This window comes from Mobula hypostoma, chromosome 20 (genome assembly GCF_963921235.1).
Source record: "Mobula hypostoma chromosome 20, sMobHyp1.1, whole genome shotgun sequence".
Classification (NCBI taxonomy): Eukaryota; Metazoa; Chordata; class Chondrichthyes; order Myliobatiformes; family Myliobatidae; genus Mobula; species Mobula hypostoma.
Window position 1 is genome coordinate 14,952,187 of NC_086116.1, and position 24,033 is coordinate 14,976,219.

The 24,033-nt window shown below is 40.6% G+C and overlaps 1 protein-coding gene across 2 annotated transcripts; it reads right to left on the reverse strand.

The window, feature by feature from the left end:
• Positions 1-1,567: 1,567 nt before the first annotated feature.
• strap (serine/threonine kinase receptor associated protein) lies at positions 1,568-17,840 on the reverse strand. Of its 2 annotated transcripts, none has more exons than XM_063072124.1 (10): positions 17,705-17,840; positions 16,708-16,877; positions 11,117-11,252; positions 10,396-10,477; positions 10,244-10,316; positions 9,315-9,414; positions 6,260-6,397; positions 4,119-4,255; positions 2,257-2,406; positions 1,568-2,032 (listed from the first exon to the last, which is right to left on the reverse strand). In XM_063072124.1, exons 2-10 carry the CDS (start codon positions 16,817-16,819, stop codon positions 1,971-1,973), a joined length of 990 nt encoding a protein of 329 aa, XP_062928194.1. In that variant the 5' UTR covers positions 16,820-16,877; positions 17,705-17,840; the 3' UTR covers positions 1,568-1,970. The 2 variants fall into 2 exon arrangements, with proteins under 2 accessions (XP_062928194.1, XP_062928195.1); XM_063072125.1 differs by having other exon boundaries at positions 17,700-17,822.
• Positions 17,841-24,033: the final 6,193 nt, after the last annotated feature.

The window sequence follows — 24,033 nt, forward strand, 5'->3', positions numbered from 1 at the left end:
TGAAAGCATCAATTTCATTCCTGCTATACCTCCTACCCTTAGTTACCTGGGCATCTCTTCAACCACTGCCACCACCCATACCTGCCAATCTGGGCCATCATTAGATTAGATTCAACTTTATTGTCATCTCTCTCATAATGTACTAGTATTAAAGTAATTTCTAACCAATTCACAGCTGAGAAATTATATCGACTTGAAAATGTATTGAAATGCTGATCAATCTGCTGCCCCAAGCTGCTTTTTAAGTTATCCATCTTCCTCCAAGTATACTAAATTTATGCTACATTCAATTCTGTTGCTATTCTTGAATTTTGTGGCCGGGCCTTTAACTTAAAGAATCAAGTAGTGAACTTAATTTAATCTGCAATATTACTCACGGCTCATGAAGACACCTGATCAATATTCTGGCATTAAAAACAATTACAATTGATACAGTGCACCATACTCCTACCCATGTCCATGTAGTCATTTCTAGGTGCATATTCACTACACTCCCCATCCTTGTTACCCAACCTCATTGTTGAGTTTTTTGTTCTATGGAATCCACTCCAGTTTGCCCAAAGTGAAACAAATAAGGTGGGTCCAGTTTCCTCTCTCAAGACAGAATGAATATGGGGTGGGGGTGGGGAAAGAATTGTAATTAGTTCCACCATTATCACTAACTCTTTCTACAGGAAGGCTTGGCCAACATACATGTTTCATTGGCAGATGCTAATAACTAGCAATTTGATTAGATAGTTCAGGAGGTTATGAAGCAGCCTTCACAAATGAGAAAATGAATGGTTTATAAGTCCAGTTTGTCATTCACATGTAAAATACACAGTCAAGGCAAAATTAGATTTCATATCTTGACCCACTGGTTTATCAAACCATTTTCTTAAAAGCAGAACTCAATGATGACGCAAACTGGAGACACGGGGAATAAGCTAATCAGTAACACTGACCAATTCATATGGCCCATTCTCTTCACACAAAGCCGATAGGTCCTGGCTCTGAGGGGGAAAATGTTAGAATCCTGGGCCAGCAGCAAAAAATCTGAAAGCTCTTGATGGTCGTGGATTCAATGTGTAACCTTGGACACAAAGACACATGGGTCATGCACCAGTGTCAAAATGAGAGGTCACTACTGCATTAAGCAGCCAGGACAGGAGTTTCAGTAATGGTCAGATAGCCTGAAAATTTACAGGTTCACAGGCTTACATTGACAAGTCAGATATGAATTTAATTATGTAAACAAGCTGACTTCTTGAACAATACAACACTGCCTGTATGCACTGCAGTCACAAGGTGTAAAACCAAATTCAATTCCTAAACCAGCCAAGGCACTTGTGCAATTTCTGCAAATGATTAACGTCCCTGGTTTGAGAGGACAAAGCAGGCACAAGGACCTTTTCATAAGAACTCAACATCACTACTTCTGACTGTATGTTTTCAGTTCCAAAACTATTAATTGGATGCAAATATTCCAGGAGTAGGGATGTTTTGTATGATAATATGCAAGGGCCAGTTTAAGACTGCTGAAGACATTCACACAAATTGCTGAAAATGACGACAAATTGCAGACCACTTAAAATGAAAGAATGACAAATTGAATAGCTTTAATTTGTAAACCAAATATTAGCACAGAACCTTTATACGAAAAGATTGCATTCTTAAAGGAAAAGTTTGAATCCATGATGTTACAACTTCAGCACTTTGTGAAAAGATCTTTGCTGATACTTTATATGTACAGGTGCTGCTGAGCAGATTCAATTAAACACTAAGATGCAAAGCACTTGCACTGAATATGGACAGGTCTACTACTTGTAGACACAAGTACTCGTCTTTTAGACTATTAACTAGAGTAGTCTTCAGACATTTGAGTTATCGATACGATTCCATCCAGTTGTCCGCATTTGCAAAAACCACACACTGGAAGGCATGCCCTTCTGCTCCACATCCTGCTTGGTGGTTTCTTTCTAGTTAACAGTTCATGCTTTTACCTCTGGAGGTGTGCCGTATATAGAATCAGAGTTTTCAGAGCTAAGCTCCTCTGTAATTAAAAATATGCAGAAGTGAAATATATGCAATTCAAAATGATTAATTTCAAGTATTTCAGCTGTCTGAAAAATGTACACATCAAATACATCTGAGAGTTTACCTATAACAATTCTGTCAAAAAAAAAATTAAGTCATTGCATATAACTAGGGATCAGAAAACTACAGATTTAAGATGCATTTGCAAAAAAATGCACCTAAATACCAGTATGTACCTACCAGGGAGTACACATTTCCATAATCCATAGGTTTTGCCAACTGTTGTCTGCCAGAGACGAAGCGTTCCATCCTCAGAACCACTGGCGTACAACTCTCCATCTGGGCTAAATCGTACACAATGAACTGGACCAAAATGGCCTTTGTATGACTCTGTTAAAGAAAACAAACATAGTGACCACTGGAAAGAAATACAACCAATTTAATAACTAATATATTCACATGGTGGAACTTCCCTGTAATTTGATTTAACATTTGTTCATGTAAAGGCAGTATTGATAGTACGTCAGGTATAGCTAAATCTAAGATATTAAAACCCATGACTCGAGTGCATTGCAAGTCTAGAACACTGAAATTGTAGGCAATAGGGCTTTCTTCAGAGATTCTGCCAAATAATACCATCAGAACGTGTTGGTGGAATTTTTCATGTCTCAACCAACACATCTGAATAGCAAAACCATGGGCAGTTCCAATAATGAGCAAGACATACTTTATTGATCCTGGGGGAAATTGGCTAAACATGAACTTCAATGTACAGATGTTAACAGACAATCTATTTAGGTACTCACAACATGCCATTTCCTACTTCCTATCTGCCAGTCAACTCTAAGTCATTACTAATTTGCCACTTATTCAAATGTACTTTTAGAAAGCAGCAAACACTGTCTTCAAATAGCAGAGTGACATCTAGAAAAATTAAAGGAATTACCAAGGGAAAGCTTTCAAAGATACTCCAGTATAATGTACAAAGTTTTCAGCTATCAGTATAAAATATACAATATACTGTCTTCATTCTTAGTGGTACAATTTAAAATTGTTTAGGTTATCAGGTATTTTTTAACTGTAAAATTTACAATAATAGTCGGTGCCCCCAATGTGGAAACAAGCTAAATAAAGAATGATCAATACTCACCATCACTGTCAACAGTACACCTAAGTAACTTCAATTGCCACAACTCATTCCAGGGCATTTCTTACACCAGACCCCAATCAGGCACAGTTAACTTATTTCCTTAGCTAGAGATCCTTGACAAAAAAAACACCCCAAAACGCATTACAAGGACCTTCCACCTTAGCCAGGGATTCATACCCCTTAGTTAATGGTAGTGGTCCATGGCATAACAAAGTTTAGGAAATCCAGATCTACAAAATTATGGAGCAAATTATATATTTTGTCATGTCCTGGAACAATAAGATCTCAATCCAAAATATCATGATTTATCATGGCTAAAGTGTGACCTCCATAGAACTGACCTGAGAACAGTCCAAGTTAATACTTGTGCTGATACACATACAGAAATAACTAGCTATGTGCTGTGATCGGCCATTGTTACCAGCCTACTCAATGTAACATACTACACCCCAGCCCGGCCTGAAAATTGTACAACAATGCTTAATGACATGCATCATAATTAGAATTATGAATTCCACTTCAATTCTCTAAGCTCCTAATGAGGACAATGTTATCAAATATTTATAAGCATATGAAAACAATCAGCTTATACAGCTCCTTACCAAGATTGGTCTATCCAATCAAGAATACAATCCTGTATCACACAACAAATACCAATAAACAGCCTGGAAACCAGTCATTTCCATCTGAGAATCATTACTAGTTTTGGATGCAAATCAGAAAATGGAATGGAAATCCCAATTAAACAATTCAAGACTCAAACAGTGCCATTAGATCATTCAAAATGTTGACAAGGGGCAGAAATACAAATTTCCATAAAGAAATTTTAGATTCTAGAATTGACATTTGGCAGTGTCTAACAGGCAAAAGTCACTTCTGCTCTAAAATGGCAAGGTGCCATTTCAAGTAAAATTTATAGTTAAAGGAACTAACTTAAAGTATGAAGACGTACCCAAATCCTCGCCTGTATTGTAGTCAAATTTGTACAATTTGAAGTCATCACCTCCCGCAACAAAAACTTCTTTCTCAGGATGAAGAGAAGCAGAGTTGATTGAAGCCGGTGCATCAAAAGATTTGATCAACTCTAGACTGTAAAACAAAAAAAGCACCAAATATCACAATGCACCCAGATCTTGAGACCAAATGCAAATAGATGCAACTCATAAGCTTTGATTGTACATGTGAAAATATTGTTAGGGTGAGTGCAAAACTACATTCCTAACCATGCCTGCTTATACCCCAGTAGCTTGTACCCAAAAATACCACCACCTGTTCTTCTGGCCTATGGAAATTTGCAGAGAGGATGGTGGGAGTGGGAAAGTGGTAGATTAGAGACCAATAAACCAGAGATCTTCAGGCAGCAACTTAAATCCTGTAAATGGTTCTGACCTGATCTGACACAACCAAATAAATATATCAAATACACAAATGGTTGCTGAATATTAAAAAATAAATAAAGTGATTCAATTAATTCAAAGAGAATCCATAACCTCCTACTTATCTCCCCCTCCTCCTCTCCCCGCCCCCCCCCCCCGCTTCCTTCCTCCATCATAGCAGTTCCACTCTATTGAAACAAAGATTCCCATCCAAGCAAAGACATCTTTCCCAAAGTAACTGCTGGGAAATGTCAGGAATTTGGCACTGGACTACAAGTGGCATTTAATAGAGTAGAAACAAATAATAAGTTTTGGGGCTTCTGCATTTGCACACTTGAGGATAAGCCAATTTCCATAATTTCTAAGGAAAACTCAAAGCAAAAAAAAGCGAAAGCAAGCTGGTTATTTAAAATAAAGCCTTTTGGACCCCAGTACTACAGTACAATTTACTGCCATACTGAATCAGTGGTAGCAATTTTTTTTAAGCACTGAGTAACAAAGACCCAGCCTGTAAATTCCAACTCTAAAAATTTATTCCAACTTCTATAGAGGTGTAGTGGAGTATAATGACTTGCTGCATTACAACCTGGAATGGAAACACCCATGCCCTTGAACAGAAAATCCTACAAGTAGTGGATGTAGCCCAGTCCATCAGGGTTAAAACCCTCGCAACCACTGAGCGCATCTACATGAAATGCTGTCGCCGGTAAGCAGCATCCAGGATCAGGGACCCTCGCCACCCAGGACATGCGCTCTTCCTGCTGCTGCCGCCATCAGGAAGAAGGTACAAGAGCCTCAGGAACAATTACTACCCTTCAACCATCAGGTTCTTGAACCAAACGGGATAACTTCACTTGCCCCATCACTGAAAGGTTCCCACAACCGATGGACTCCGTTTCAAGGACTCGTCTCATGATATTTATTGCTTATTTATTATTAGTTCTTCTTTTAGTATTTGCAATTTGTTGTCTTCTGCACTCTGGTTTATTGAGTATGTCCACAAGAAAACTAATCTCAGTGTTGTATATGGTGACATACATTTACTTTGATAAAATTTATTTTGAGCTTTGAACTCTATTTGCTGTGAGGCAGCTACATTTTAATCCATTCTAATAGTTTCTCCATTACCATGGGCCTTTAATTCATGCAGCAGTTTTCTGTGGGGCACCTTGTCAAATGCCTTCTAGAAATAGAATTTTTTTTTAGGCATCCATTAGCCTCGTGAGACTATGGACTTGTGCCTTTGGAAGGTTTCCAGGGCACAGGCCTGGGCAAGGTTGTATGGAAGACCGGCAGTTGCCCATGCTGCAAGTCTCCCCTCTCCATGCCACCGATGTTGTCCAAGGGAAGGGCATTAGGACCCATACAGCTTTGCACCAGTGTCGTCGCAGAGCAATGTGTGGTTAACTGCCTTGCTCAAGGACACACACGTTGCCTCAGCCAAGGCTTGAAACTAGTAACCTTCAGATCACTAGCCTTAACCACTTAGCAATGCGCCAAATAGAAATATACTACATCAGATTCCTCACTATCAGGTCTCCCTGTGACATCTTCAAAGAATGAGCAAATTTATCAAACATGATTTACCTTCCATGTTATGAAGTTGTTACATTTTATCCCAAATTTAGTAAATTTAACTCAAAATTCACTGATTGAACTACACAAATAGTATATTTAAGTTGCCAAGAAATTACAAATGTTATAAAATTTAACTTGCCTGAGTGCATTGTGAAAAGCAATTGTTTTTCCATAGGTTAAAACCAGGATCTCCCCATCAGGTATGTATTCTACACTGCTTACAGATGAAGCTACATTAAGCGTGTTCACTTCGGTCATACTAGTCCTGTCCCAGAGCCTATAAAAGCAAAATAAAGTTTCACATTAAATATACATTTCATTGCTTTACATTCTAGTAAATAATACTATTTGACGAAAGCAGTTTTCCAACTATGAAGTTTTGTCAATCAACCTAAGGTGCGAACTCTGACTCACCACCTCACTCATGCCCAGGTCCTGAGTTTGTATTAAACCTGCCTTGATCCAGACCTTAATTTGGTTGCACATTTCTTCTTCTCCCCTTCACAGTCTCAGACATTTCTCCTTCTGCTTTCATCCATACCAACAACTAACATCTCCCCCATCTGCTGTTTACTTTACCAGGGTCTTTTCCAAATTTAGCTTAATGTACATGAACCAAATCCTGAAATAGTCAGAATGCAAAGACAATACACAAGCAGCAGAAAGGCAACAGAGATGGAGCCTAATCAAAATAGAAAGAGTGTGCAGATCAACAAAACTCCATGAAAACTTGCTTGCTATAGCTGGCTCATCTACTGACAAAATTACAATAATGTGTCTTAATGGAAGCCATAGGTCCTGCATTGGAGCTGGAATTTCCATGTAGTTCAAAGAATATTCATCAACACCTCACTTGCTCAATTCCCAAAACATTTTGAAATGGGACACATTTTCTCAATATCATTTTTGAGAAATCATCTCTACAAATTTGACCATGTCCATGCTGTAGCCTTAAAGTGAACAAACTTTCTGCAAACATAATAGTCAGAACAAGGTTTAATATCACCAGAATATGTTGTGAAAGTTGTTGCTTTCGTGGCAGCAATATATTGCAATACATAAAAAACTGATTTACAATATATACATTAAATAGTTAAATAAGTAGCTGGGTAGTGTTCATGGCTTCAATGTCCATTCATAAATCAGATGGCAGAGGCGGAAAAGCTGTTGCTAATTCGTTGCAACATACATCAAAGTTGCTGGTGAACGCAGCAGGCCAAGCAGCATCTATAGGAAGAGGCGCAGTCGACGTTTCAGGCCGAGACTCTTCGTCAGGACTAACTGAAGGAAGAGTGAGTAAGGCTGCTTGGCCTGCTGCGTTCACCAGCAACTTTGATGTATGTTGCTTGAATTTCCAGCATCTGCAGAATTCCTGTTGTTTGCTAATTCGTTGAGTGTGTGCCTTCAGGCTCCTGTACCTCCTTACTGATGGTAGCAATGAGAAGCAGCATGTCCTGTGTGATGAATGCTGTCTTTCTGAGGCATTGCTCCTTGAACTAGTCCTAAATTTAAAACTTCCTGCAGCTTATTTTGATCCTGTAGTTGCCCCCCATACTAGATGGAGATGTAGCCAGTTAGAATGCTCTCCATAGTATATCTATAGAAATTTGTGAGAGGCTTTGGTGACATACCATGACCGGCCTTCTTTGTATCCGCATTGATACGCTGGGCCCAGGATAGATTCTCAGAGATGGTGACACCTAGGAGCATTAAATTGCTCAGTCTTTCCACTTCTGATCTCCCCATGAAGACTGGTGTGTGTTCCTTCGTTTCACCCTTTCTGAAGTCCACAATCAGTTCTTTGGTCTTACTGAGGCTGAGTGGAAGGTTGTTGCTGTGATACCACTCCAGCTGATAGATCTCGCTTTGTCACCATCTAAAATTCTGCTAACAAAATTTGTGTTATCAGCAAACTCAGATGGCATTTGAGCTGTGCCAAGCCACATAGTCATGAGTGTAGAGAGAGTACAGCAGTGGCCTAAGTACACAACTTTGAGATGCGCCAGTGTTGGTTGTCAGTGAGGTGGGGATGTCATTTCCAATCCGCACAGATTATGGTCTTCCAGTGAGGAAATCGAGGATCCAGTTGTAGAGGGAGGTACAATAGCCCAGGGTTTGGAATTTTCCGATCAAAACCGCAGGGGTGCAAGCCCACAATCAACTCCATTTCCTGCTGATTAAAGCGTTGAGTAAGATAACATTGAGGCAAATGCAGAAGGCAAGTGTTCAGCGCTACCAGCCTCTCACTTGCTGCTGCTGCCACCAAAGGAAGGTGACACTCTCTCACTTACTACTCCCAAGGGAAGAACCCTGCATTCAAATGGTCCCTCTCTCCTTCGAGGATGGTACCTGGCTCTGGGCCTGTGGTTTGTGGATTGGACTAATGAACAATGAACTGTACATGGATTCTTCAATTTTGTGTTTCATTTTCTGTGTTTTCGCTCCTTCTTTATTGTTGCCATTTGCATGATTTGTTGTTATTTCTGCAAATAGGGGGTTGATATTCTTGTTCCATTTGCACAAATTGTTTTATGTGGGCTTGATGTTTCTCTTTTAACAAGTTCTATTGTTTTCTTTGTTTTGTGGCAGTCTGTGAAGATGATGAATCTCAGGGTTGTAAATTACATACCTACGTTGATAATAAATGTATTTTGAATCCTTTTGAATGATTGTATTAAACTATGGACTGTAGTTAATAAACAGCATCCTGACATAAGTATTAGTATTGTTCAGGTAATCCAAAGCCACATGAGGAGCCAATGAGATCACTTCCGTTGCAGACCTATTGTGGACATAGGCAAATTACAGTGGGTCCAGGTCCTTCCTGAGACAGGTGTTCATCTTAGCCACAAGTAACCTTTCAAAGGCTTTCATCACCAGAGATGTGAGTGCTACGAGGCAATAGTTGTTAAGGCAGCTCATCCTGCTGTTCTTGGGGACTGGTATGATTTTTGCCCTTTTGAAGCAGGTGGGAACTTCCAAATGCAGCAATGAGAGATTGAAAATGTCTTTGAACACCAGTCAATTGGCACAGGTTTTCAGAGCCCTACGAGATAGGTCCCGGTAGGCAATTATGTACCTATTGCCTTCCGAGGGTTCACCCTCCTGAAAATCACTCAAATTTGCATACCAGATGTACATCTAAATGAACATTCTTGTTATTCCAAACTTGATCATTTCTTAAAAATTCTCACCTTACTGTTTTGTCATCAGCTGCTGAAATTATCTGTTTATCTCCATTACACCACAGTGCTTTCTTAATACCAGAACTATGGCCACTGATCTCCACAGGCTCTGTTACAAAAAGAATGCTCAAAATTATATTCTCATGAATGAATGACAAACATATTAGAAGTGACTATATTTTTTTCTGAAACTATAACAGTTTTCATCAGCACAGTTCTTAAAGAATCAAGCAGTTCCAAATCCACCTGGGTATTACTTCCATGCACCATTCTCAACAGTTCACTGTTGACATTCTCACTCCAATTTTGAATTCCTTTATTCTTTCACTGTCATCGAGTAATCGCTCACAATTCTACTTGGATGTATTGCTGGACCTTTTGACACACGACTCCCCTCCCACCTTTGGTCACTTAATATGTTCACATCCCATCAATTGACTTCCCCAACCAATTTTCAAAAAGCTCAGAAGCACACAGGTCAGTTGTTCATGGATTCTGGTTCATACGTCGATAGCAGCTTTTCCCACATTACAGCACTGAATTCCAGCAGCTTCAATGTCTTTTGGGGCACCAGCTCATGAAAAGCATTATATAAAAGTGCAAGTGGCTTTTATTCTTTCTTCATATTCTAGGTGAACAAGGTTACAAGGCATTTATTAACTGGCAACTTCCTAATAATGTGCAAGTTTACCATGAATTATGAACACAAACCAGCTGCTAAAACCTGTCAAGGTGTACTGTTCTTCCATTAGTGTGGACATTTCCTAATCACCAGTTTAAACATCATCTTACTGCAGAATAGTTAATCTTTTGTAACCCAAACACTAAAATATTGTACAGTCACAATTCATGCAATCCCTTCAGCAGCAGACCGGGGTTGTTTAAAATAAAACTCCATGCTTGACACAGGAAATCCTCTGTACAGCAACATGCCTTACCTGAATCAAATTTGTTCAAATCATAAATACGCAAAACTTTGTCTTGACCACCCGTAAGCAAGTTGTTACTATCCTGTTAAAAGAAATAACAAGTTACTTTTGTTGCAAATATTATGTGCAGAAACATTGCCATAATTAAAACGAGATTTTACCTGAGTAAAGTCCACAGTTTTGACAATATGTTTGTGGGCTAAGGTGATCATTTCATCACCCGTCACAGCATCCCATACTTTCCTGAGGGAAAAAAAAGCCATATGAAAATAATTCAATGCACAAAAAAATACAAGTGTGAAAAGGTTTTAAACAAATATTCAATTTCAAGCTTAATTTAAGACAAATCTGATTATTACATTCATACAGCCTGCTAAAATGGCTAGAAAATCAGGAACCTTCTGAAAGGGAAATCGCCTCGATGAGGCTCACAAGTATCACGAGACAGATCAACTCACATTTCAAGTTTACATATACACCCTTATTAATTTGTGTCACTTTTTCAATGCATAATATTAGAGCTGCCTGAGATAAAAGTTCTCTAACCTCTTAACATTCACAAGGCAGAAAAAGAGATGAGGCAAAAAAAAAAGAGCTGGCTGGGACTGGCCAGGCAAATGACCCAAGTCAGAAGCTATGCTTCACATCTCCAGCCAATATTCTATTGCCTTTCCAAATAAATAGAAGCAAATCAAATGATTTGTCACAGACAGACTGCAATACTTGAGCAAATGGAAAGGAAAGCCAAGGAAAAATAAAGCCAAGTAATATTCTCTCATAAATCTTTTCCCTGCATAAGCATTTGTAATACAGATAATGGTAAGTTATTAATTGGCTTTGTACAAGTTATTGACACCCATCACATAGCATACCACTACTTACGCTGAAAAATCTGCGGCTGCAGTTGCTGCTCTATTGGCCTCTTTATTCAACGTGGCTCCCCAGACAGCACCTTTGTGACCCAGAAACGTCCCAATCCAGTCCCCAGTGTCACCCTGGCGCATCATAGGCTTCCCATCTGCATGAACACCAAATGTTACAATGAATTTTAATGAAAGAATTAATTCCACTGTTTGTATTTACATAGTGGCTCTACTGTAGTGTTCTCAAAGTGCATCAAGACATTGAACAAAATGTAGTACGCTGCACTCAATAAGGCAAAAATCATCAAATGTTTGGTCAAAAAAAGTTAGAGAATCAAGCAATAGCTGAAGTTTGCCAAAGATGGAGAAAATAAACAGAGGATATTAAGAACAATGTAGAAATAGGAAAGAGCAGAGAACACGCTTTAATAAAAAAAGGGCATATGTATAAGAGCTAGGACATTATGTTCCAGGAAAGATATGGTTAAATAGAACAGAAAAATACAAGGATATTGCCTGAAAGAGAGGGCCTGAGTTATAGGGAATATTTGGCCAAGCTAGATCTTTATTCATTAGAAGATAGGCAAATGAGGGTTTACTTCATAGAAGTGTTTAAATAAAATTTTGCAAGGCACAGATAAGGTGGATGATTAACAACTTTTCCCCAGGGTAGGGAGTCCTAAATTAGGGGCATAGATTTAGGGTGGGGGGGGAGCTTTAAAAGGGACATGAGGGGCAACATTTCCCATGCAGAGGGAAGTGGGTTCATGGAATGAGCTGCCAGAGGAAGAGGCAGGTACAAGTATCATTTAAGCAGCACTTAGTTATCTACATGTAGGAGAGGGACCTGGAGAGATATGGGCCAAACAGAGAAAATTGGGACAACACAGCCTGCATGGTCTCAAACCAAAGAGCCTGCTGTATTGCTCTTCAACTTTGACATGAAGCCGCAAAAAATGTTACAAAAATCAGCAGAAAAATTTGGTTGCGGTACACCTTACAAGTAATGGAAGTTGCGAGGGTAGGACACTTTGGGGACTGAAACCGTAGGCAGATACTGCGATAGATGTCCAAAATTGAAGCTACTGTATGCCAATGATGGAGGGAGCATACATTTAGGGTGATCGAAGGAGCGCGAGTCAAGCAGAATCCATAACCCTAAAAAGCCTGAGTACATTCGGACCTGTGCTCATCCAAACAAATGGAGAGCAATCCTGTCGTGCCATATTAATGTTGCCCTTCGGGAAATAAAAGCTCAAAATAAAAGATCCACCCCTGGCCAGCTCCTGAAGCCAGTTTTTATGTGCCATTCAATTAAATATCATTACTGGTGATCCTCAAGATGGAGGTAGTTGAGGAGAGCTTAGGTTCCCATTGTTGGGGATAATTGTTCTCTCATCAGCCAATGCTTAACGCTGTCTACACCTTATTGTTCAGGTTTTTGCTTCCTTAGTTTTTTTAAGTTTTACTTTTACATTACTTTTACACTGGCTTATGGTCACTATTACAGTCTGCACCTGGATATGTTTTGCATTGAGTCACTGAGTTTCTAAATCTTTGGTTTATAGTAATAAAGTCAATTTGATTTCTGGTGTTATCACCTGGACTTAAAAAACCAAAGCAGCAAAATCTGGAACAATCCCTTGACTACTCGCAATTAATTAAAGAAGAAAACTTAAGACAAAAATTTGCAATTGAAGTAAGGAATAGATCTCAAAGTCTAGAAATAGAATCTGTTGAAGATGATAGCAATCATGTAGAAATGAAGTTTAACTCTCGAAAGGATGCCTTGGTAGAATCAGCAAAGTCAGTGATTCCTAAAAAAGAAAAAAGCACAAAGAATAAATGGATGACAGATGAAATCAAAAATCTAATGGAAGAAAGGAGACTGAAGAAAGTCCTTAGATGAAAAAGTTAAAAGCTTACGTCAAAAAGCCAAAGAAAAATGGTTAAACCAGGAATGTGAGCAATTAGAAAGAATCCCTGTTACTGATCCAAAAAGGTTACATCAACAAATCAAGAACATCACTGGTAAAAAGCTCCTCTGTTCTTCAGGTGGATGTTTGAAAGCAAAGGATGGTACCATTATCATGGAAAAAGATGAGATTATGAACAGATGGACCGAGTATATTCAGCAATTGTTTGAAGACAATCAAGGTGAAAAACCAGAAATTAAGAACAACATTGAAGGTCCAAGTATTTTAAAATCTGAAGTTCATAATGCAATAAATAAGATGAAGAAAGGAAAGGCAGCAGGTCCTGATGAATTAGTAATAGAATAAATTATTGCCCTTGAAGATTATGGAACTGAAAAACTTACTGATTTAATCAATGACATTTATGCGACTGGAATAATACCAGAAGAGATGAAAAAAATCAGTATTTATCACTCTTCCTAAGAAACCTGGAGCAATAGAATGTGAATTACATAGGACCATAAGTTTAATGAGTCATATTACTAAGATACTTCTAAGAATTTTGATGACAAGAGCTAAAAGTAAGATACAAGCTGAAATAGGTAAAGAACAATGTGGTTTGGTACAAGAAACGTGATATTGATGTTAAGGATACTATCAGAACGAGCTATTCAAGTGCAAAAAGGTTTGTTTATTTGTTTTATCGACTACACAAAAGCATTTGATAAAGTGAAACACAGTAAGTTATTTGAAATACATAGAGAACATAGAATAGTACAGCACAGTACAGGCCCTTCGGCCCACAATGTTGTACCAACCCTCAAACCCTGCCTCCCATATAAGCCCCCACCTTAAATTCCTCCATATACCTGTCTAGTAGTCTCTTAAACTTCACTAGTGTATCTGACTCAGGCAGTGCATTCCACGCACCAACCACTCTCTGAGTAAAAAAACCTTCCTCTAATATCCCCCTTGAACTTCCCACCCCTTACCTTAAAGCTATGTCCTCTTGTATTGAGCAGTGGTGCCCTGGGGAAGAGGCGCTGGCTATCCACTCTATCTATTCCTCTTATTATCTTGTACACCTCTATCATGTCTCCTCTCATCCTCCTTCTCTCCAAAGAGTAAAGCCCTAGCTCCCTTAATCTCTGATCATAATGCATACTTTCTAAACCAGGCAGCATCCTGGTAAATCTCCTCTGTACTCTTTCCAATGCTTCCACATCCTTCCTATAGTGAGGTGACCAGAACTGGACACAGTACTCCAAGTGTGGCCTAACCAGAGTTTCACAGAGCTGCATCATTACATCGCGATTCTTAAACTCTATCCCTCGACTTATGAAAGCTAACACCCCATAAGCTTTCTTAACTACCCTATCCACCTGTGAGACAACTTTCAGGGATCTGTGGACATGTACCCCATGATCCCTCTGCTCCTCCACACTACCAAGTATCCTGCCATTTACTTTGTACTCTGCCTTGGAGTTTGTCCTTCCAAAGTGTACCACCTCACACTTCTCTGGGTTGAACTCCATCTGCCACTTCTCAGCCCACTTCTGCATCCTATCAATGTCTCTCTGCAATCTTTGACAATCCCCTACACTATCTACAACACCACCAACCTTTGTGTCGTCTGCAAACTTGCCAACCCACCCTTCTACCCCCACATCCAGGTCGGTAATAAAAATCACGAAAAGTAGAGGTCCCAGAACAGATCCTTGTGGGACACCACTAGTCACAATCCTCCAATCTGAATGTACTCTCTCCTCCACCACCACCCTCTGCCTTCTGCAGGCAAGCCAATTCTGAATCCACCTGGTCAAACGTCCCTGGATCCCATGCCTTCTAACTTTCTGAATAAGCCTACCATGTGGAACCTTGTCAAATGCCTTACTAAAATCCATATAGATCACATCCACTGCACTACCCTCATCTATATGCCTGGTCACCTCCTCAAAGAACTCCATCAGGCTTGTTAGACACGATCTGCCCTTCACAAAGCCATGCTGACTGTCCGATCAGACCATGATTCTCTGAATGCCTATAGATCCTATCTCTAATAATCTTTTCTAATAGCTTTCCCACCACAGATGTAAGACTCACTGGTCTATAATTACCCGGACTATCCCTACTACCTTTTTTGAACAAGGGGACAACATTCACCTCCCTCCAATCCTCCGGTACCATTCCCGTGGCTCAGCAATCTCTTCTCTTGCCTTGTGGAGCAGCCTGGGGAAAATTCCGTCAGGCCCCAGGGACTTATCTGTCCTAATGTATTTTAGCAACTCCAACACCTCCTCTCCCTTAATATCAACAAATATTACAGGAAACTCTAGATCTAGATTTGAAAGACCTCCGCCTAATCAGAAATCTGTACTGGGAACAAACTGCCGCTATAAGAATAGATGGAGAAGTGAGTCAGTTTACGAAAATCAAGAGAGGCATTAGACAAGGGTATGTTTTCTCCCCTGATTTGTTTAATATGTAGTGAAACAATAGTACAAAAAAATAAAAGACATCTTGAGAATCAAAGTTGGCGGTGAAAACATCAATAATTTTAGATATGTGGATGATACTGTGTTAATTGTAAGTATGAAGGAAGAACTACAAAACTTAATTGATATAGTTGTTGAAGAAGTGTAAAAATACGTCTATCTATCAACTGCAAAAAGACAGAATGTATGGTGATATCCAAAAAGGAGAATCCGATCTGCAGGCTGAGAATAAATGGGGAAGACATAAAACAAGAACAGAACTTTTGCTGCTTAGGAAGCTGGGTGACATCAGATGGCAGGTGCGACTTGGACATCAAACGAAGAATAGAGATGGCAAACGACACCTTTACGAGAACGAAGAGGATACTGACCAATACTAAACTAGGCATGACAACCTGCCTCAGAATACTGAAGTGTTACGTTTATCCAGTTATGTTATATGACTCAGAATGTTGGACAATATCTAGTAACATGAGGAAATGAATTGAAGCAGCAGAGATGTGGTTTTTGAGGAGGATGCAAAGAATATCGTGGACGAAACGAATATCTAATGAGGATGTCACGAACAGAGCAAGCACAAAAAGAGAAATAATGTATGAGATCATGAAAAGGCAACGTGACTTCATTGGACATGTGATTAGGAAAGAGGAGTTAGAATGCATGGTAATTATGGGAAAGATTGAAGGGAAGAAAGCAAGAGGAAGGCAAAGACAAATGATGATGGAGACAGCAGCCAGAGAACTGGAAATGAATACCAATGAATTGATCCACTTGACCCAAAACAGGAGTGTGTGAGCCATGGCAGTCAAAACTCAAACTGGGCATGGCACCTGATGATGATGAGGACACCTTATTTTAAGTGTGTACTCCTTCATTACCTGAAGTTATGCTGCACATCAAATAGCAAAAGAACTCAAGACAGAATTTTCTGCACCGTCTCCACTCTATTCACAAATATTAATAGTTAAAGCAAAACTAAATGAGAACAGCAATAGTTTGAACTCCAGGCTGTGGTCGGGCCTTGCTCCAACTAACCCTTTCAAAGTGAGGTGGTTACAGCAAGGTGAGACTTGAAAATGAGCCAACTGGCCACTTTTGCTTCAACAATGCCTGGAGGCAGATGTCTGCACCCCATATGGTATGGTAAACACTCGATGCTACCTCAGTAGCAGTACCATGAAAATCTACCCCATTCACACCTTTGCATGCGCTGATTAGGAAGAAGCCATAAGGTGTAATCCCACTGAAAGCCAAATCGACTACAGGCCTCGTGTGGCCACTGCAGGTGAGAGGAGTTTGTCTCATCGCCATTTCCCTTCCTCAGGACACAGCTACCAGGCAGCCTGGTTCCACTCTGCTCCCCAACAACCTGCAGAAATAGGGAGGCATAGTTAGACTTTGGCCTCAAGAATGACCAGGGTCAATTCTTGATTCAAACCTTGCTCTCTATACATAACCACATAACTTCTGCTTACCCAGACACCCTCCTCCCTCTCCACTCCCCTCTCTGCATCAATCCTCAAGCCCTTCACTACCTCATCCAATTCTCACTTTGCCTTACTTGCTCATTCCTGCCATCATCCCCAATTTTCTTCCCACTTTCACCATCACAATCCCCAAACCATTCAGCTTCCATTGACATTCCACCACCTCCTAACGTACGTTCCTTTCCTCATTAGCCACACTGCCACTCTTTTTCTTCACACTCCACACCCAAACAAACAATGCCACATCCATCCCACTGCTTAACACCCTCCCCTCGGTTCCCAAGAACCTTCTCCCAGAAGTCTCCCTTCACAACAACCTACACAACCCCTTATCTCTATACAAAACACAACCTACATCCATATGCCCCAAACCCCACGTCCCACAACCGCTCTGGCAACCACTAGGCACACACACGACAACTCTCCCTCTGCCCTCCCCATCTCCAATATGTCCCTCCCAATATCAAAACCTTCCAACCATTCTCCTCCATCTACCCCTAACATTCACACGCGACTCCCCCAACTCCCTCCATATTCACGTGTGTCTCGGCCAACATTTCAGTCCTTTCCCCTTCCCCACCCACCAATCCGCCGACCCTGACCCCGGCACGACCAGTCAGCCCTTCCCGAACATTCCCACCTCGGCACCGACACCCCTACATCAGGCCTTCCTCCTCCCTCCCACGACCTGAACCGAACCGTACCGTACCGCACGGACTCAGAGGCGGGCAGGCAGCGAGGCTCCGGGACCCGAGCGCTGAGATTCCCCGACCACGGGCACCGCAACGGCCCAAACTCGATAGCGGCCCGGCGCTGCAGCGGATCTGACGTCCCGACACGTGACGCGCACAACCGCACATGCGCACTTGGTTTGTCTAGCTACCATTCATAATTCCGCTCCAGATAACGTGCAAATTACTCTATTCTGTATCTTGTTCAGCTCCCATTAACTTCTCAGTTAAATTCACTCCCAATAATCTGTCCACTCCTGGTTTAATTTTTTAAAGTTTGCTTGCTACACCTTTTGAAAAGGGAAATCGAAAGCGGGATCATAAATGATACATTTGTATTACAAATGGGCAACTCCTGACTTTTACACACGAGATTCTGCTGAGGACGGAAATCTTCAGCAACACACAAAATGATGGAGGGACTCAACAAGTTAAATAGCGGGGGATAAACATGCTGTTCCTCCAGCATTTCGTGAAACTCTTCACCATTTACTCCCAAGTTCCTGATCTTTCTACAAGAAGAAACATTAATAAAGCAGAGCTCAGCATTTCGACCCACGATGCTGTGCCAAACCAATTCAGCTAATACCTAAACTCCTAACTAAACTAACTCTGTCTGTACGTATTGGGAAAACGTCCTGTGTTAGCATTGGGAAAGAGATCCAGGTAGGAGAAAATATAGAAAATGGGTGAGTTCGAAAAGTTGTTGAATTACCTACTAAGTTTTGTATGGTGGGGAGAAGATTGCAGTTACTGAGTGAAACTGCAGAATTATTAACAAAGGCATATGTCAGTGTACATAGTTTGGCCAATTTAAGTGGAGAGGTCTTATGGAGAAATAGTTTTGGCAAGTAATCTGAAGATTGCTGAGAAAAATGTATGTTCCAATTCCAGCTTGGATGTTAAATTTACATTTTCTAAACTTTAGAAAGGTTATTAACGGTGCAGTCAGACATCACCTGGGAAAGGTAATCGTTGTTTACACAGTTATCAGATTCAAAACTTATGTTGGTTTTGAAATGTTTTAATACAGTATGGATTGAAGGGAGACTTCCTGCTTCCTGGAAATTAATGGATGTTACCCCTATGTTGAAAGCTGGTAATGATCACTCTTCTAACCTTCCGCAGATACAAGCACAGCCTGTCCAACCTTACCTCAGAAGACTTCTCAAACAATTGAGTAAACTTTGTCTGAACTGTTTCCAATGCATCAATATGAAAGATGAAAGAGCTGATTGTGGACTTCAGGAAGGGTAAGACAAAGGAACACATACCAATCCTCACAGAGGGATCAGAGGTGGAGAGAGTGAGCAGTTTCAAGTTCCTGGGTGTCAAGATCTCTGAGGATCTAACCTGGTCCCAACATATTGATGTAGTTATAAAGGAGGCAAAACAGTGGCTATACTTTATTAGCAGTTTGAAGTGATTTGGCATGTGAACAAATACACTCAAAAACTTCTATAGTTGTACCATGGAGAGCATTCTGACAGGCTGTATCACTGTCTGGTATGGAGGGGCTACTGCACAGGACCGAAAGAAGCTGCAGAAGGTTGTAAATTTAGTCAGCTCCATCTTGGGTACTAGCCTACAAAGTACCCAGGACATCTCTAGGAAGCGATGTCTCAGAAAGGCAGCGTCCATTATTAAAGACCTCCAGCACCCAGGGCATGCCCTTTTCTCACTGTTACCATCAGGTAGGAGGTACAGAAGCCTGAAGGCACACACTCAGCGATTCAGGAACAGCTTCTTCCCCTCTGCCGTCCGATTCCTGAATGGACTGAAGATTTGGACGCTACCTCGCTTTTTTAATATACAGTATTTCTGTTTTTGCACATTTTAAATAATCTACTCAATATACTTAATTGATTTACTTGCTTATTTATTATGTTTTTTTTCTCTCTCTCTGCTAGATTATGTATTGCATTGAACTGCTGCTACTAAGTTAACAAATTTCACGTCACATGCCGGTGATAGTAAACCTGATTCTGATTCTGACCTTCCTTAAGAAAGAGCAGTGTGGTACACATTATTTTAGATACGGCCTCACTAAGGCCCTATCTAAAAAAGGCATGACCTTGTTGCTTTAAGGATGTGGTTTCAGAGTACTTGGCAGTACATGATGAAACAGGCCAAAGCCAGCATGATTTGTCATTATCTGACAAATCTGTTGGAATTCTTTGAGGAAATAACAGACAGGATCGACAAAGGAGAGTCGGTGGATGGCATTCACTTGGATTTTCAGAGGACCTTTGTCAAGGTGCCGTGCATGAGGCTGTTAGATAAATGAGAGCCCATGGTATTTCAGGAAAGATACTAGCATGGTTAGAAAATTGGCTTACTGCAAGCGGTAAAGAGTGGGAATAAAGTGGTCCTGATTGACTGCTGGTGACTAGTGGTGTTCCACAGGGTTCAGCTACTTTTTTACGTGAAATGTTAATAGTTTATATCATGCAATTGATAGCTTACTGGCCAAGTTTGCAGATGATACAATGATAGTTGGAGGTGCAGGCAGTGTTGTGGAAGCAAGAAGCTTGCAGAAGGTCTTGGACAGATTCGGAGAATAAGCAATGAAGTGGCAGATGGAATACAACGCAGGAAAGTGTCTGGTCACGCACTTGGTGGAAGGAATAAAGGCATAGACTGTTTACTAAATGGGAGCAAATTCAGAAATCAGAGGTACAAAGGGACTAGGAACTCCCAGTGCAGGATTCCCTAAAGGTTAACCTGCAGACTGACTCAGTAGTCAGGAAGGCAAATGCAATGTTAGCATTTATTTTGAGATGACTAGAATATAAAAGCAAGGATCTAATGCTGAGGCTTTATAAGGCATTGGTCAGACCACACATAGAGTATTGAGAACAGTTTTGGGTCCCATATTTGAGACAAGATATGCTGGCATTGGACTGAGCCCAGAGGAGGTTCATGAGAATAATCTCGGGACTGAAAGAGTTAACATATGAGGAGCATTTGATTGTTCTGGGCCTATACTCACTAGAGTTTAGAAGAAGGAAGGGGGAATCTCATTGAAACCTATTGAATAGTGAAAGGCCCAGATACAATGCACATGGAGAGCATGTTTCCAACTGTGGGGGATGCTCAGACCAGAGAGCGCAGCCTCAGACTACAAGGATGCGCATTTAAAACAGAGATGGGGAGGAATTCCTTTAGCCAGAGGATCTGTGAAATGTATTGCACAGGCAGCTGGGAGGCCAAGTCATTGGGTATATTGACAATGGCGGTCGACAGGTTCTTGACTAGTCAGGGATCCAAAGGTTATGGGGAGAAGCAGGAGAACAGGGTTGAGAGAGAAACTAGATAGCCATGATCAAATGGCAGAGCAGACCTAATTCTGTTGCTACGTCATATGGTCTTATAGCCTTTGTGTCCAATTCCTCTACCAGTACTCATGACATTCTGTTAGCATACCAAATGACTTGCTTCACATGCATAACCCGCATTTTATGAATCTAGCCCCAGGATATCCAGAGCCCTCCGCAATCTCTCACCATTTACGTAATGTGGAGGCACAGAAATTGCCGGTTCTGCAGTCTGGAACAAAAACAAACAAGTTCCTAGCGGAAGTCAGTGGGCCGGGCGGCCTTTGCAGAGGCAAAGAGACAGCCAACGTCTCAGGTCAAGACACTGCATCACGGTCTCTTCAGGCCACCAATATGGTCTCATTTTCAGAAAATAAGTTTTTTAAAATTTTTCATTCCAAGGTAGATTATCTCACACTGTTCCATCTGCCAATTCTTGCCCATTTACTAAGCCTTTATATATCTATTTGCAGGTTCTTTCATGTTCTCCTTACAACTTGATAACTATTTTTCTTTAGATCATTGTCAAACCTGGTAGCAGTGTGGTTAGTCCTTTCATCTACATCATTGTCCACTCAGTGGCCACTTTATTAGGTACACCTATACACCTACTTGTTCATGCAAATTTCTAATCTGCCAATCATATGGTAGTGTGGTAAACTATATATATATATATATATATATATATGTTGTAACTGGGTTACCTGTCTGGACACGCCCCTCTGCTGACTGCCCCTGTGGCTCCTCCCACAGACCCCTGAATAAAGGCGATTTCGCCCTGCTCCTCCTCGTCAGTCCGGGGCAGACACTCAGCATGGAAATCATATTTTGCTGCAAATAAAAGCCTTTCAGTATTTACCCTACTTTGGTCTTTTGGAGTTATTGAAGGTGCTTCAGGTAGCAACTCAAAGTATTAAAGCATACGCATACAGTATAATCAAGCAGTTCAGTTGAAGGTCATCGAGAGGGGCAAACATGTTAACAGAGTTGTAGGGCTGAAGGCAGGAAAGTGTGGGCGTAGAAATGGCAGGGATTGCTGAAGAAGACAGAAGTAGTGAAGGGTAGATGGAATCGGGTGATAAAAGTTGTATGGAGGAAGGTGAATAGCTGGTATTGAGAAAATGGAAAAATAAGGAGCAAATTGAGAATTGTAACGGCTGATCCTCCAGTGATGAAGGCAGTGTTCAGGGTTTAAATAAAAGAAGGAAGGAAGAGTGTAAGGTATTGCTGGGTTTTGAATGTGGGCCTGCTTCTCATATCCATCCAATTAGATTAATTAAGGACTTGAAAAAAGCATTGGAAGATACTGTGGGTGCAAGACCTTTAAGACATAGGGCACTCTTAGTGTTTTGTGAGCAATATGAGAAAGCTTTAGAGTTAAAAGCTCTGGGAGTAAGGAAAGTATCACCAAGGAATTTTAATGAAAGACAGTGGTTTTGGGGAGTAATCACAGGGGTGCTGCTATAGATCAAATAAAAAATTCTAGTTGGAGGAAAATTTATGAATGTTAAACATTTAAAGGTATTTTGTGGTGGCGTAGGAACAGATAGTTTATCATAGTGATTCATTTCGATGGACAGAAGTTGCAAGATAGGGTTAATTTAGGCTATATTAGCTATATGGTTTGAGTCTACATTCTGCTCCTTTGAAATGTTTTCAGTGCCAGGTGCTTGGTCATGTAGCTGATGTGTGTGGGGGTTGAAAGTGGTTTGGTAGATGTGGTGCAGAACATGATTATGGTAATTGAGAAGAAGGTATTAGTCCTAAATGTTGCAATTGTAGCGGGGGGAACATAGTTCTGCTCATGCAAGGTGCCCTGTACATTAGAAAGCTGTGGAAGTACAGTGTATCACACACAAGATGCTGGAGGAACTCAGCAGGCCAGGCAGCATCTATGGAAAAAAGTACAGTTGATGTTTTAGGCCGAGGCCCTTTGGCCGGACAGGAGAAAAAGAGATGAGGAGCAGATTTAAAAGGTGGGGGAGGGGAGAGAGAAACACAAGGTGATCAGTGAAACCAGAAGGGGGGGAGGGATGAAGTAAAGAGCTGGGAAGTTGATTGGTGAAAGAGATACAGGGCTGGAGAAGGGGGAATCTAATAGGGTCTCCAGATTTTCTCTTGTTTGGAAGTACAGTGTGCTCGGGCGGAAATAAGCTTATCATAAGCTTCACACAAGACAGTGTCAATGGGAACTATTAATTTCCAGAATACAGATGGATTAAAGTCAGTGTGTAAAACACATGATTTCAGGACAAAGGATTCGTTGATTGTTGATAAACTAAAGTTTGTTACTTTCATGGCACAGCAGAAACTAAAAGTAGAACAGAAGAAAAGAATTATATTAAAAGCTGCAGAAAAACATCTAGAGATAAATGACTTAACTCTAAAAGTTACTAATGATGCTTTGTAAGGAGGAGTAAATAATATTCCAACTTCATAGAGGATTGTCAATGGTTTTTCTAATCTTGCAATGGAATGCCAGAAGTTTGTGAGCTTAAGGACCAGAATCAGAATCAAATTAAATATCACCGGGACGAGAAAATCTGCAGATGCTGGAAATCCAAAGCAACACACACAAAATGCTGGAGGAACTCAGCAGGACAGGCGGCATCTATGGAAAAGAGTAAACTGTCCACGTTTCCGGCCGAGATCACGTCAGCTGTTTATCCTTTTCCATAGATGCTGCCTGGCCTTCTGAGTTCCTCTAGCGTTTTGTGTGTGTATTGTTTAACAATCACCAGCATATGTTGTGAAATTTGTTGATTTTGCAGCGGCAGTACAATGTAATACGTAATAATAAAAAAGTATGAATTACAGCAAATATATATAATAGTTAAATAGTTAATTTAACTAAGTAGCTAAAATGGAAATAAAAAAGTAGTGAGGTAGTGTTCATGGGTTCAATGTCCGTTCTGGTACTGGATGGCAGAGGAGAAGAAGCTGTTCCTGAGTTGTGTGTGTGCCTTCACAGGGTCAAGAATTTAAGACAT

What these genes read in the sequence shown, in the direction of transcription:
- strap (XM_063072124.1), bottom strand. Translation starts at nt 16,819, where the DNA reads ATGGCGATGAGACAAACTCCTCTCACCTGCAGTGGCCACACGAGGCCT. An exon ending in GCTGATGACAAAACAGTAAG is followed by an intron (nt 6,398 to 9,314) that starts GTGAGAATTTTT and finishes TTGCTTTTATAG; the next exon opens with GCTCTGGGACAGGACTAGTA. An exon ending in GCTTTTCACAATGCACTCAG is followed by an intron (nt 4,256 to 6,259) that starts GCAAGTTAAATT and finishes TTTGTTTTACAG; the next exon opens with TCTAGAGTTGATCAAATCTT.